This window comes from Ranitomeya variabilis, chromosome 2 (assembly GCF_051348905.1).
Source record: "Ranitomeya variabilis isolate aRanVar5 chromosome 2, aRanVar5.hap1, whole genome shotgun sequence".
Classification (NCBI taxonomy): domain Eukaryota; kingdom Metazoa; phylum Chordata; class Amphibia; order Anura; family Dendrobatidae; genus Ranitomeya; species Ranitomeya variabilis.
The window spans coordinates 852649979-852666136 of NC_135233.1; the positions used below are offsets into that span (position 1 = coordinate 852649979).

The following is a 16158-nucleotide window of genomic DNA, read 5'->3' on the forward strand; positions in this document are numbered from 1 at the left end:
ATAAACTTTCATCTGTGCTTACTTCAGGATCACCACTAGTACTGATTTCAGCTGTTGATGTAATTTCAATTGTAGTCACTCCCAGAGATGAACTTGTACTGGTATCTGATGTTGATACTCCATCTGATGTAGACCTTTCAACAGCAACACTTGTACTGATATAAGGTGTTGATGTTCTTTCTGATGTAGACAGTTCCGAAGCAGCACTTGTGCTGATTTTAGCTGTTGATATACTTTCTCCTGTAGACCCTTCTGGAACAGCACTTGTACTGATATCAGATGTTGATAGACTTTTTGATGTAGTCACTTCCTGATTATCACTTGTACTAATAACAGGTACTGTTATACTTTCATCTGTAGTCAGTTGTTTAGCAGTACCTGTACTGATTGCAACTGTTGATAAACTTTCATCTGTGCTTACTTCAGGATCACCAGTAGTACTGATTTCAGCTGTTGATGTAATTTCAGTTATAGTCACTCCCAGAGATGAACTTGTACTGGTATCTGACGTTGATACACCATCTGATGTAGACCTATCTACAGCTACACCTGTACTGATATAAGGTGTTGATGTTCTTTCTGATGTAGACAGTTCCGAAGCAGCACTTGTGCTGATTTCAGCTGTTGATATACTTTCTCCTGTAGACCCTTCTGGAACAGCACTTGTACTGATATCAGATGTTGATAGACTTTTTGATGTAGTCACTTCCTGATTAGTACTTGTACTATTATCAGGTACTGTTATACTTTCATCTGTAGTCAGTTGTTTAGCAGTACCTGTACTGATTGCAACTGTTGATAAACTTTCATCTGTGCTTACTTCAGGATCACCACTAGTACTGATTTCAGCTGTTGATGTAATTTCAGTTGTAGTCACTCCCAGAGATGAACGTATACTGGCATCTGACGTTGATACACCATCTGATGTAGACCTTTCTACAGCTACACCTGTACTGATATAAGGTGTTGATGTTCTTTCTGATGTAGACAGTTCCGCAGCAGCACTTGTGCTGATTTCAGCTGTTGATATACTTTCTCCTGTAGACCCTTCTGGAACAGCACTTGTACTGATATCAGATGTTGATAGACTTTTTGATGTAGTCACTTCCTGATTATCACTTGTACTAATATCAGGTACTGTTATACTTTCATCTGTAGTCAGTTGTTTAGCAGTACCTGTACTGATTGCAACTGTTGATAAACTTTCATCTGTGCTTACTTCAGGATCATCACTAGTACTGATTTCAGCTGTTGATGTAATTTCAGTTGTAGTCACTCCCAGAGATGAAATTGTACTGGTATCTGACGTTGATACACCATCTGATGTAGACCTTTCTACAGCTACACTTGTACTGATATAAGATGTTGATGTTCTTTCTGATGTAGACAGTTCCGAAGCAGCACTTGTGCTGATTTCAGCTGTTGATATACTTTCTCCTGTAGACCCTTCTGGAACAGCACTTGTACTGATATCAGATGTTGATAGACTTTTTGATGTAGTCACTTCCTGATTATCACTTGTACTAATATCAGGTACTGTTATACTTTCATCTGTAGTCAGTTGTTTAGCAGTACCTGTACTGATTGCAACTGTTGATAAACTTTCATCTGTGCTTACTTCAGGATCACCAGTAGTACTGATTTCAGCTTTTGATGTAATTTCAGTTGTAGTCACTCCCAGAGATGAACGTGTACTGGTATCTGACGTTGATACACCACCTGATGTAGACCTTTCTACAGCTACACCTGTACTGATATAAGGTGTTGATGTTCTTTCTGATGTAGACAGTTCCGAAGCAGCACTTGTGCTGATTTCAGCTGTTGATATACTTTCTCCTGTAGACCCTTCTGGAACAGCACTTGTACTGATATCAGATGTTGATAGACTTTTTGATGTAGTCACTTCCTGATTATCACTTGTACTAATATCAAGTACTGTTATACTTTCATCTGTAGTCAGTTGTTTAGAAGTACCTGTACTGATTGCAACTGTTGATAAACTTTCATCTGTGCTTACTTCAGGATCACCACTAGTACTGATTTCAGCTGTTGATGTAATTTCAGTTGTAGTCACTCCCAGAGATGAACTTGTACTGGTATCTGACGTTGATACACCATCTGATGTAGACCTTTCTACAGCTACACCTGTACTGATATAAGGTGTTGATGTTCTTTCTGATGTAGACAGTTCCGAAGCAGCACTTGTGCTGATTTCAGCTGTTGATATACTTTCTCCTGTAGACCCTTCTGGGACAGCACTTGTACTGATATCAGATGTTGATAGACTTTTTGATGTAGTCACTTCCTGAATATCACTTGTACTAATATCAGGTACTGTTATACTTTCATCTGTAGTCAGTTGTTTAGCAGTACCTGTACTGATTGCAACTGTTGATAAACTTTCATCTGTGCTTACTTCAGGATCACCACTAGTACTGATTTCAGCTGTTGATGTAATTTCAATTGTAGTCACTCCCAGAGATGAACTTGTACTGGTATCTGACATGGATACACCATCTGATGTAGACCTTTCAACAGCTACACTTGTACTGATATAAGGTGTTGATGTTCTTTCTGATGTAGACAGTTCCGAAGCAGCACTTGTGCTGATTTCAGCTGTTGATATACTTTCTCCTGTAGACCCTTCTGGAACAGCACTTGTACTGATATCAGATGTTGATAGACTTTTTGATGTAGTCACTTCCTGATTACCACTTGTACTAATATCAGGTACTGTTATACTTTCATCTGTAGTCAGTTGTTTAGCAGTACCTGTACTGATTGCAACTGTTGATAAACTTTCATCTGTGCTTACTTCAGGATCACCACTAGTACTGATTTCAGCTGTTGATGTAATTTCAATTGTAGTCACTCCCAGAGATGAACTTGTACTGGTATCTGACATGGATACACCATCTGATGTAGACCTTTCAACAGCAACACTTGTACTGATATAAGATGTTGATGTTCTTTCTGATGTAGACAGTTCCGAAGCAGCACTTGTGCTGATTTCAGCTGTTGATATACTTTCTCCTGTAGACCCTTCTGGGACAGCACTTGTACTGATATCAGATGTTGATAGACTTTTTGATGTAGTCACTTCCTGATTATCACTTGTACTAATATCAGGTACTGTTATACTTTCATCTGTAGTCAGTTGTTTAGCAGTACCTGTACTGATTGCAACTGTTGATAAACTTTCATCTGTGCTTACTTCAGGATCACCACTAGTACTGATTTCAGCTGTTGATGTAATTTCAATTGTAGTCACTCCCAGAGATGAACTTGTACTGGTATCTGATGTTGATACTCCATCTGATGTAGACCTTTCAACAGCAACACTTGTACTGATATAAGGTGTTGATGTTCTTTCTGATGTAGACAGTTCCGAAGCAGCACTTGTGCTGATTTCAGCTGTTGATATACTTTCTCCTGTAGACCCTTCTGGAACAGCACTTGTACTGATATCAGATGTTGATAGACTTTTTGTTGTAGTCACATCCTTCTTATCACTTGTACTAATAACAGGTACTGTTATACTTTCATCTGTAGTCAGTTGTTTAGCAGTACCTGTACTGATTGCAACTGTTGATAAACTTTCATCTGTGCTTACTTCAGGATCACCAGTAGTACTGATTTCAGCTGTTGATGTAATTTCAGTTGTAGTCACTCCCAGAGATGAACTTGTGCTGGTATCTGATGTTGATACACCATCTGATGTAGACCCTTCTACAGCTACACTTGTACTGATATAAGGTGTTGATGTTCTTTCTGATGTAGACAGTTCCGAAGCAGCACTTGTGCTGATTTCAGCTGTTGATATACTTTCTCCTGTAGACCCTTCTGGAACAGCACTTGTACTGATATCAGATGTTGATAGACTTTTTGTTGTAGTCACATCCTGCTTATCACTTGTACTAATAACAGGTACTGTTATACTTTCATCTGTAGTCAGTTGTTTAGCAGTACCTGTACTGATTGCAACTGTTGATAAACTTTCATCTGTGCTTACTTCAGGATCACCACTAGTACTGATTTCAGCTTTTGATGTAATTTCAGTTGTAGTCACTCCCAGAGATGAACGTGTACTGGTATCTGACGTTGATACACCATCTGATGTAGACCTTTCTACAGCTACACCTGTACTGATATAAGGTGTTGATGTTCTTTCTGATGTAGACAGTTCCGAAGCAGCACTTGTGCTGATTTCAGCTGTTGATATACTTTCTCCTGTAGACCCTTCTGGAACAGCAGTTGTACTGATATCAGATGTTGATAGACTTTTTGATGTAGTCACTTCCTGAATATCACTTGTACTAATATCAGGTACTGTTATACTTTCATCTGTAGTCAGTTGTTTAGCAGTACCTGTACTGATTGCAACTGTTGATAAACTTTCATCTGTGCTTACTTCAGGATCACCACTAGTACTGATTTCAGCTGTTGATGTAATTTCAATTGTAGTCACTCCCAGAGATGAACTTGTACTGGTATCTGACATGGATACACCATCTGATGTAGACCTTTCAACAGCAACACTTGTACTGATATAAGATGTTGATGTTCTTTCTGATGTAGACAGTTCCGAAGCAGCACTTGTGCTGATTTCAGCTGTTGATATACTTTCTCCTGTAGACCCTTCTGGAACAGCACTTGTACTGATATCAGATGTTGATAGACTTTTTGATGTAGTCACTTCCTGAATATCACTTGTACTAATATCAGGTACTGTTATACTTTCATCTGTAGTCAGTTGTTTAGCAGTACCTGTCCTGATTGCAACTGTTGATAAACTTTCATCTGTGCTTACTTCAGGATCACCACTAGTACTGATTTCAGCTGTTGATGTAATTTCAATTGTAGTCACTCCCAGAGATGAACTTGTACTGGTATCTGACATGGATACACCATCTGATGTAGACCTTTCAACAGCAACACTTGTACTGATATAAGATGTTGATGTTCTTTCTGATGTAGACAGTTCCGAAGCAGCACTTGTGCTGATTTCAGCTGTTGATATACTTTCTCCTGTAGACCCTTCTGGAACAGCACTTGTACTGATATCAGATGTTGATAGACTTTTTGATGTAGTCACTTCCTGATTACCACTTGTACTAATATCAGGTACTGTTATACTTTCATCTGTAGTCAGTTGTTTAGCAGTACCTGTACTGATTGCAACTGTTGATAAACTTTCATCTGTGCTTACTTCAGGATCACCACCAGTACTGATTTCAGCTGTTGATGCAATTTCAATTGTAGTCACTCCCAGAGATGAACTTGTACTGGTATCTGACATGGATACACCATCTGATGTAGACCTTTCAACAGCAACACTTGTACTGATATAAGATGTTGATGTTCTTTCTGATGTAGACAGTTCCGAAGCAGCACTTGTGCTGATTTCAGCTGTTGATATACTTTCTCCTGTAGACCCTTCTGGGACAGCACTTGTACTGATATCAGATGTTGATAGACTTTTTGATGTAGTCACTTCCTGATTATCACTTGTACTAATATCAGGTACTGTTATACTTTCATCTGTAGTCAGTTGTTTAGCAGTACCTGTACTGATTGCAACTGTTGATAAACTTTCATCTGTGCTTACTTCAGGATCACCACTAGTACTGATTTCAGCTGTTGATGTAATTTCAATTGTAGTCACTCCCAGAGATGAACTTGTACTGGTATCTGATGTTGATACTCCATCTGATGTAGACCTTTCAACAGCAACACTTGTACTGATATAAGATGTTGATGTTCTTTCTGATGTAGACAGTTCCGAAGCAGCACTTGTGCTGATTTCAGCTGTTGATATACTTTCTCCTGTAGACCCTTCTGGAACAGCACTTGTACTGATATCAGATGTTGATAGACTTTTTGTTGTAGTCACATCCTGCTTATCACTTGTACTAATAACAGGTACTGTTATACTTTCATCTGTAGTCAGTTGTTTAGCAGTACCTGTACTGATTGCAACTGTTGATAAACTTTCATCTGTGCTTACTTCAGGATCACCAGTAGTACTGATTTCAGCTGTTGATGTAATTTCAGTTATAGTCATTCCCAGAGATGAACTTGTACTGGTATCTGACGTTGATACACCATCTGATGTAGACCTATCTACAGCTACACCTGTACTGATATAAGGTGTTGATGTTCTTTCTGATGTAGACAGTTCCGAAGCAGCACTTGTGCTGATTTCAGCTGTTGATATACTTTCTACTGTAGACCCTTCTGGAACAGCACTTGTACTGATATCAGATGTTGATAGACTTTTTGATGTAGTCACTTCCTGATTATCACTTGTACTAATATCAGGTACTGTTATACTTTCATCTGTAGTCAGTTGTTTAGCAGTACCTGTACTGATTGCAACTGTTGATAAACTTTCATCTGTGCTTACTTCAGGATCACCACTAGTACTGATTTCAGCTGTTGATGTAATTTCAGTTGTAGTCACTCCCAGAGATGAACTTGTACTGGTATCCGATGTTGATACACCATCTGATGTAGACCCTTCTACAGCTGCACTTGTACTGATATCAGGTGTTGATGTTCTTTCTGATGTAGACAGTTCCGAAGCAGCACTTGTGCTGATTTCAGCTGTTGATATACTTTCTCCTGTAGACCCTTCTGGAACAGCACTTGTACTGATATCAGATGTTGATAGACTTTTTGATGTAGTCACTTCCTGAATATCACTTGTACTAATATCAGGTACTGTTATACTTTCATCTGTAGTCAGTTGTTTAGCAGTACCTGTACTGATTGCAACTGTTGATAAACTTTCATCTGTGCTTACTTCAGGATCACCACTAGTACTGATTTCAGCTGTTGATGTAATTTCAATTGTAGTCACTCCCAGAGATGAACTTGTACTGGTATCTGACATGGATACACCATCTGATGTAGACCTTTCAACAGCAACACTTGTACTGATATAAGATGTTGATGTTCTTTCTGATGTAGACAGTTCCGAAGCAGCACTTGTGCTGATTTCAGCTGTTGATATACTTTCTCCTGTAGACCCTTCTGGGACAGCACTTGTACTGATATCAGATGTTGATAGACTTTTTGATGTAGTCACTTCCTGATTATCACTTGTACTAATATCAGGTACTGTTATACTTTCATCTGTAGTCAGTTGTTTAGCAGTACCTGTACTGATTGCAACTGTTGATAAACTTTCATCTGTGCTTACTTCAGGATCACCACTAGTACTGATTTCAGCTGTTGATGTAATTTCAGTTATAGTCACTCCCAGAGATGAACTTGTACTGGTATCTGACGTTGATACACCATCTGATGAAGACCTATCTACAGCTACACCTGTACTGATATAAGGTGTTGATGTTCTTTCTGATGTAGACAGTTCCGAAGCAGCACTTGTGCTGATTTCAGCTGTTGATATACTTTCTCCTGTAGACCCTTCTGGAACAGCACTTGTACTGATATCAGATGTTGATAGACTTTTTGATGTAGTCACTTCCTGAATATCACTTGTACTAATATCAGGTACTGATATACTTTCATCTGTAGTCAGTTGTTTAGCAGTACCTGTACTGATTGCAACTGTTGATAAACTTTCATCTGTGCTTACTTCAGGATCACCACTAGTACTGATTTCAGCTGTTGATGTAATTTCAATTGTAGTCACTCCCAGAGATGAACTTGTACTGGTATCTGATATTGATACACCATCTGATGTAGACCCTTCTACAGCTACACTTGTACTGATATAAGGTGTTGATGTTCTTTCTGATGTAGACAGTTCCGAAGCAGCACTTGTGCTGATTTCAGCTGTTGATATACTTTCTCCTGTAGACCCTTCTAGAACAGCACTTGTACTGATATCAGATGTTGATAGACTTTTTGTTGTAGTCACATCCTGCTTATCACTTGTACTAATAACAGGTACTGTTATACTTTCATCTGTAGTCAGTTGTTTAGCAGTACCTGTACTGATTGCAACTGTTGATAAACTTTCATCTGTGCTTACTTCAGGATCACCAGTAGTACTGATTTCAGCTGTTGATGTAATTTCAGTTGTAGTCACTCCCAGAGATGAACTTGTACTGGTATCTGATGTTGATACTCCATCTGATGTAGACCTTTCAACAGCAACACTTGTACTGATATAAGGTGTTGATGTTCTTTCTGATGTAGACAGTTCCGAAGCAGCACTTGTGCTGATTTCAGCTGTTGATATACTTTCTCCTGTAGACCCTTCTGGGACAGCACTTGTACTGATATCAGATGTTGATAGACTTTTTGATGTAGTCACTTCCTGATTATCACTTGTACTAATATCAGGTACTGTTATACTTTCATCTGTAGTCAGTTGTTTAGCAGTACCTGTACTGATTGCAACTGTTGATAAACTTTCATCTGTGCTTACTTCAGGATCACCACTAGTACTGATTTCAGCTGTTGATGTAATTTCAGTTGTAGTCACTCCTAGAGATGAACTTGTACTGGTATCTGATGTTGATACTCCATCTGATGTAGACCTTTCAACAGCAACACTTGTACTGATATAAGGTGTTGATGTTCTTTCTGATGTAGACAGTTCCGAAACAGCACTTGTGCTGATTTCAGCTGTTGATATACTTTCTCCTGTAGACCCTTCTGGGACAGCACTTGTACTGATATCAGATGTTGATAGACTTTTTGATGTAGTCACTTCCTGATTATCACTTGTACTAATATCAGGTACTGTTATACTTTCATCTGTAGTCAGTTGTTTAGCAGTACCTGTACTGATTGCAACTGTTGATAAACTTTCATCTGTGCTTACTTCAGGATCACCACTAGTACTGATTTCAGCTGATAAAGTAATTTCAATTGTCGTCACTCCCAGAGATGAACTTGTACTGGTATCTGATGATGATACACCATCTGATGTAGACCTTTCTACAGCTACACTTGTACTGATATAAGGTGTTGATGTTCTTTCTGATGTAGACAGTTCCGAAGCAGCACTTGTGCTGATTTCAGCTGTTGATATACTTTCTCCTGTAGACCCTTCTGGAACAGCACTTGTACTGATATCAGATGTTGATAGACTTTTTGTTGTAGTTACATCCTGCTTATCACTTGTACTAATAACAGGTACTGTTATACTTTCATCTGTAGTCAGTTGTTTAGCAGTACCTGTACTGATTGCAACTGTTGATATACTTTCATCTGTGCTTACTTCAGGATCACCACTAGTACTGATTTCAGCTGTTGATGTAATTTCAGTTGTAGTCACTCCCAGAGATGAACGTGTACTGGTATCTGACGTTGATACACCATCTGATGTAGACCTTTCTACAGCTACACCTGTACTGATATAAGGTGTTGATGTTCTTTCTGATGTAGACAGTTCCGAAGCAGCACTTGTGCTGATTTCAGCTGTTGATTTACTTTCTCCTGTAGACCCTTCTGGAACAGCACTTGTACTGATATCAGATGTTGATAGACTTTTTGTTGTAGTCACATCCTGCTTATCACTTGTACTAATATCAGGTACTGTTATACTTTCATCTGTAGTCAGTTGTTTAGCAGTACCTGTACTGATTGCAACTGTTGATATACTTTCATCTGTGCTTACTTCAGGATCACCACTAGTACTGATTTCAGCTGTTGATGTAATTTCAGTTGTAGTCACTCCCAGAGATGAACGTGTACTGGTATCTGATGTTGATACACCACCTGATGTAGACCTATCTACAGCTACACCTGTACTGATATAAGGTGTAGATGTTCTTTCTGATGTAGACAGTTCCGAAGCAGCACTTGTGCTGATTTCAGCTGTTGATATACTTTCTCGTGTAGACCCTTCTGGAACAGCACTTGTACTGATATCAGATGTTGATAGACTTTTTGATGTAGGTACTTCCTGATTATCACTTGTACTAATATCAGGTACTGTTATACTTTCATCTGTAGTCAGTTGTTTAGCAGTACCTGTACTGATTGCAACTGTTGATAAACTTTCATCTGTGCTTACTTCAGGATCACCACTAGTACTGATTTCAGCTGTTGATGTAATTTCAGTTGTAGTCACTCCTAGAGATGAACGTGTACTGGTATCTGACGTTGATACACCACCTGATGTAGACCTTTCTACAGCTACACCTGTACTGATATAAGGTGTTGATGTTCTTTCTGATGTAGACAGTTCCGAAGCAGCACTTGTGCTGATTTCAGCTGTTGATATAGTTTCTCGTGTAGACCCTTCTGGAACAGCACTTGTACTGTTATCAGGTGTTGATAAACTTTTCGATGTAGTCACTTCCTTATTGTCACTTGTACTAATAAAAGGTACTGGTATACTTTCATCTGTAGTCAGTTGTTTAGCAGTACCTGTACTGATTGCTACTGTTGATAAACTTTCATCTGTGCTTACTTCAGGATCACCACTAGTACTGATTTCAGCTGTTGATGTAATTTCAGTTGTAGTCACTCCCAGAGATGAACTTGTACTGGTATCTGATGTTGATACACCATCTGATGTAGACCCTTCTACAGCTACACTTGTACTGATATAAGGTGTTGATGTTCTTTCTGATGTAGACAGTTCCGAAGCAGCACTTGTGCTGATTTCAGCTGTTGATATACTTTCTCCTGTAGACCCTTCTGGAACAGCACTTGTACTGATATCAGATGTTGATAGACTTTTTGTTGTAGTCACATCCTGCTTACCACTTGTACTAATAACAGGTACTGTTATACTTTCATCTGTAGTCAGTTGTTTAGCAGTACCTGTACTGATTGCAACTGTTGATAAACTTTCATCTGTGCTTACTTCAGGATCACCAGTAGTACTGATTTCAGCTTTTGATGTAATTTCAGTTGTAGTCACTCCCAGAGATGAACGTGTACTGGTATCTGACGTTGATACACCATCTGATGTAGACCTTTCTACAGCTACACCTGTACTGATATAAGGTGTTGATGTTCTTTCTGATGTAGACAGTTCCGAAGCAGCACTTGTGCTGATTTCAGCTGTTGATATACTTTCTCCTGTAGACCCTTCTGGAACTGCACTTGTACTGATATCAGATGTTGATAGACTTTTTGATGTAGTCACTTCCTGAATATCACTTGTACTAATATCAGGTACTGTTATACTTTCATCTGTAGTCAGTTGTTTAGCAGTACCTGTACTGATTGCAACTGTTGATAAACTTTCATCTGTGCTTACTTCAGGATCACCACTAGTACTGATTTCAGCTGTTGATGTAATTTCAATTGTAGTCACTCCCAGAGATGAACTTGTACTGGTATCTGACATGGATACACCATCTGATGTAGACCTTTCAACAGCAACACTTGTACTGATATAAGATGTTGATGTTCTTTCTGATGTAGACAGTTCCGAAGCAGCACTTGTGCTGATTTCAGCTGTTGATATACTTTCTCCTGTAGACCCTTCTGGGACAGCACTTGTACTGATATCAGATGTTGATAGACTTTTTGATGAAGTCACTTCCTGATTATCACTTGTACTAATATCAGGTACTGTTATACTTTCATCTGTAGTCAGTTGTTTAGCAGTACCTGTGCTGATTGCAACTGTTGATAAACTTTCATCTGTGCTTACTTCAGGATCACCACTAGTACTGATTTCAGCTGTTGATGTAATTTCAATTGTAGTCACTCCCAGAGAAGAACTTGTACTGGTATCTGATGTTGATACTCCATCTGATGTAGATCTTTCAACAGCAACACTTGTACTGATATAAGGTGTTGATGTTCTTTCTGATGTAGACAGTTCCGAAACAGCACTTGTGCTGATTTCAGCTGTTGATATACTTTCTCCTGTAGACCCTTCTGGAACTGCACTTGTACTGATATCAGATGTTGATAGACTTTTTGATGTAGTCACTTCCTGAATATCACTTGTACTAATATCAGGTACTGTTATACTTTCATCTGTAGTCAGTTGTTTAGCAGTACCTGTACTGATTGCAACTGTTGATAAACTTTCATCTGTGCTTACTTCAGGATCACCACTAGTACTGATTTCAGCTGTTGATGTAATTTCAATTGTAGTCACTCCCAGAGATGAACTTGTACTGGTATCTGACATGGATACACCATCTGATGTAGACCTTTCAACAGCAACACTTGTACTGATATAAGATGTTGATGTTCTTTCTGATGTAGACAGTTCCGAAGCAGCACTTGTGCTGATTTCAGCTGTTGATATACTTTCTCCTGTAGACCCTTCTGGGACAGCACTTGTACTGATATCAGATGTTGATAGACTTTTTGATGAAGTCACTTCCTGATTATCACTTGTACTAATATCAGGTACTGTTATACTTTCATCTGTAGTCAGTTGTTTAGCAGTACCTGTGCTGATTGCAACTGTTGATAAACTTTCATCTGTGCTTACTTCAGGATCACCACTAGTACTGATTTCAGCTGTTGATGTAATTTCAATTGTAGTCACTCCCAGAGATGAACTTGTACTGGTATCTGATGTTGATACTCCATCTGATGTAGATCTTTCAACAGCAACACTTGTACTGATATAAGGTGTTGATGTTCTTTCTGATGTAGACAGTTCCGAAACAGCACTTGTGCTGATTTCAGCTGTTGATATACTTTCTCCTGTAGACCCTTCTGGGACAGCACTTGTACTGATATCAGATGTTGATAGACTTTTTGATGTACTCACTTCCTGATTATCACTTGTACTAATATCAGGTACTGTTATACTTTCATCTGTAGTCAGTTGTTTAGCAGTACCTGTACTGATTGCAACTGTTGATAAACTTTCATCTGTGCTTACTTCAGGATCACCACTAGTACTGATTTCAGCTGTTGATGTAATTTCAGTTGTAGTCACTCCTAGAGATGAACGTGTACTGGTATCTGACGTTGATACACCACCTGATGTAGACCTTTCTACAGCTACACCTGTACTGATATATGGTGTTGATGTTCTTTCTGATGTAGACAGTTCCGAAGCAGCACTTGTGCTGATTTCAGCTGTTGATATAGTTTCTCGTGTAGACCCTTCTGGAACAGCACTTGTACTGTTATCAGGTGTTGATAAACTTTTCGATGTAGTCACTTCCTTATTGTCACTTGTACTAATATAAGGTACTGTTATACTTTCATCTGTAGTCAGTTGTTTAGCAGTACCTGTACTGATTGCAACTGTTGATAAACTTTCATCTGTGCTTACTTCAGGATCACCACTAGTACTGATTTCAGCTGTTGATGTAATTTCAGTTGTAGTCACTCCCAGAGATGAACTTGTACTGGTATCTGATGTTGATACACCATCTGATGTAGACCTTTCTACAGCTACACTTGTACTGATATAAGGTGTTGATGTTCTTTCTGATGTAGACAGTTCCGAAGCAGCACTTGTGCTGATTTCAGCTGTTGATATACTTTCTCCTGTAGACCCTTCTGGAACAGCACTTGTACTGATATCAGATGTTGATAGACTTTTTGTTGTAGTTGCATCCTGCTTATCACTTGTACTAATAACAGGTACTGTTATACTTTCATCTGTAGTCAGTTGTTTAGCAGTACCTGTACTGATTGCAACTGTTGATATACTTTCATCTGTGCTTACTTCAGGATCACCACTAGTACTGATTTCAGCTGTTGATGTAATTTCAGTTGTAGTCACTCCCAGAGATGAACGTGTACTGGTATCTGACGTTGATACACCATCTGATGTAGACCTTTCTACAGCTACACCTGTACTGATATAAGGTGTTGATGTTCTTTCTGATGTAGACAGTTCCGAAGCAGCACTTGTGCTGATTTCAGCTGTTGATATACTTTCTCCTGTAGACCCTTCTGGAACAGCACTTGTACTGATATCAGATGTTGATAGACTTTTTGATGTACTCACTTCCTGATTATCACGTGTACTAATATCAGGTACTGTTATACTTTCATCTGTAGTCAGTTGTTTAGCAGTACCTGTACTGATTGCAACTGTTGATAAACTTTCATCTGTGCTTACTTCAGGTTCACCACTAGTACTGATTTCAGCTGTTGATGTAATTTCAGTTGTAGTCACTCCTAGAGATGAACGTGTACTGGTATCTGACGTTGATACACCACCTGATGTAGACCTTTCTACAGCTACACCTGTACTGATATATGGTGTTGATGTTCTTTCTGATGTAGACAGTTCCGAAGCAGCACTTGTGCTGATTTCAGCTGTTGATATAGTTTCTCGTGTAGACCCTTCTGGAACAGCACTTGTACTGTTATCAGGTGTTGATAAACTTTTCGATGTAGTCACTTCCTTATTGTCACTTGTACTAATATAAGGTACTGTTATACTTTCATCTGTAGTCAGTTGTTTAGCAGTACCTGTACTGATTGCAACTGTTGATAAACTTTCATCTGTGCTTACTTCAGGATCACCACTAGTACTGATTTCAGCTGTTGATGTAATTTCAGTTGTAGTCACTCCCAGAGATGAACTTGTACTGGTATCTGATGTTGATACACCATCTGATGTAGACCTTTCTACAGCTACACTTGTACTGATATAAGGTGTTGATGTTCTTTCTGATGTAGACAGTTCCGAAGCAGCACTTGTGCTGATTTCAGCTGTTGATATACTTTCTCCTGTAGACCCTTCTGGAACAGCACTTGTACTGATATCAGATGTTGATAGACTTTTTGTTGTAGTTACATCCTGCTTATCACTTGTACTAATAACAGGTACTGTTATACTTTCATCTGTAGTCAGTTGTTTAGCAGTACCTGTACTGATTGCAACTGTTGATATACTTTCATCTGTGCTTACTTCAGGATCACCACTAGTACTGATTTCAGCTGTTGATGTAATTTCAGTTGTAGTCACTCCCAGAGATGAACGTGTACTGGTATCTGACGTTGATACACCATCTGATGTAGACCTTTCTACAGCTACACCTGTACTGATATAAGGTGTTGATGTTCTTTCTGATGTAGACAGTTCCGAAGCAGCACTTGTGCTGATTTCAGCTGTTGATATACTTTCTCCTGTAGACCCTTCTGGAACAGCACTTGTACTGAAATCAGATGTTGATAAACTTTTCGATGTAGTCACTTCCTTATTGTCACTTGTACTAATATAAGGTACTGTTATACTTTCATCTGTAGTCAGTTGTTTAGCAGTACCTGTACTGATTGCAACTGTTGATAAACTTTCATCTGTGCTTACTTCAGGATCACCACTAGTACTGATTTCAGCTGTTGATGTAATTTCAGTTGTAGTCACTCCCAGAGATAAACTTGTACTGGTATCTGACGTTGATTCACCATCTGATGTAGACCTTTCTACAGTAACACTTGTTCTGATATAAGGTGTTGATATACATTCTGATGTAGACAGTTCCGAAGCAGCACTTGTGCTGATTTCAGCTGTTGATATACTTTCTCCTGTAAACACTTTTGTAACAGCACTTGTACTGATCTCAGATGTTGATAGACTTTTTGATGTAATCACTTCCTGATTATCACTTGTACTAATATCAGGTACTGTTATACTTTCATCTGTAGACAGTTGTTTAGCAGTAGACACTTCTGGAACAGCACTTGTACTGATATCAGATGTATCATCCGTCACACTGACAGAAATACATGTGGTAGTAGCATTGACATCTGTTGGAAAATAACAGAAAAAAAATATTACAAACAGCTTTTCTGAAAATCATGCTCACAACTGCAAAAAATTGCTTAGTAATATATATACAGGTCCTTCTCAAAAAATTAGCATATAGTGTTAAATTTCATTATTTACCATAATGTAATGATTAATATACACAGATGACAACGAAGCATTATTAATGACGTGAATGTTTCCTATTGTAACATCCGATATGGGATGTACCCTGTTTTTCACCTGTTGCTGCACGTCAACATTGGTAATGGGAGAGGGATATTGTCCTATTCCCCAAAGCTGTCAATATGTTTTTTAAAATTTTTGTTATACTTCAATAAAATTAAATTTGATTACATTATATACTGCCTTTTAATCATCTTTGTGTGGGGTTTTTCCATAATGTAATGATTACAATTAAACTTTCATATATTATAGATTCATTATCCACCAACTGAAATTTGTCAGGTCTTTTATTGTTTTAATACTGACGATTTTGGCATACAACTCCTGAAAACCCAAAAAACCTGTCTCAA

At 38.5% G+C, this 16158-nt stretch overlaps 1 protein-coding gene across 1 annotated transcript in view; it reads right to left on the minus strand.

Moving 5' to 3' along the window:
• Positions 1–5661: 5661 nt before the first annotated feature.
• LOC143803978 (uncharacterized) overlaps positions 5662–16158 on the minus strand; it is a 76784-nt gene continuing 66287 nt past the window's right edge. The window contains exons 2-8 of the mRNA XM_077281729.1: positions 13837–15624; positions 12412–12549; positions 11614–11751; positions 9277–11352; positions 8758–8958; positions 8422–8559; positions 5662–5741 (exon numbers count right to left, since the gene is read on the minus strand). Coding sequence (XP_077137844.1) covers positions 5662–5741; positions 8422–8559; positions 8758–8958; positions 9277–11352; positions 11614–11751; positions 12412–12549; positions 13837–15624 — 4559 coding nt within the window. The remainder of the gene's footprint in view (positions 5742–8421; positions 8560–8757; positions 8959–9276; positions 11353–11613; positions 11752–12411; positions 12550–13836; positions 15625–16158) is intronic.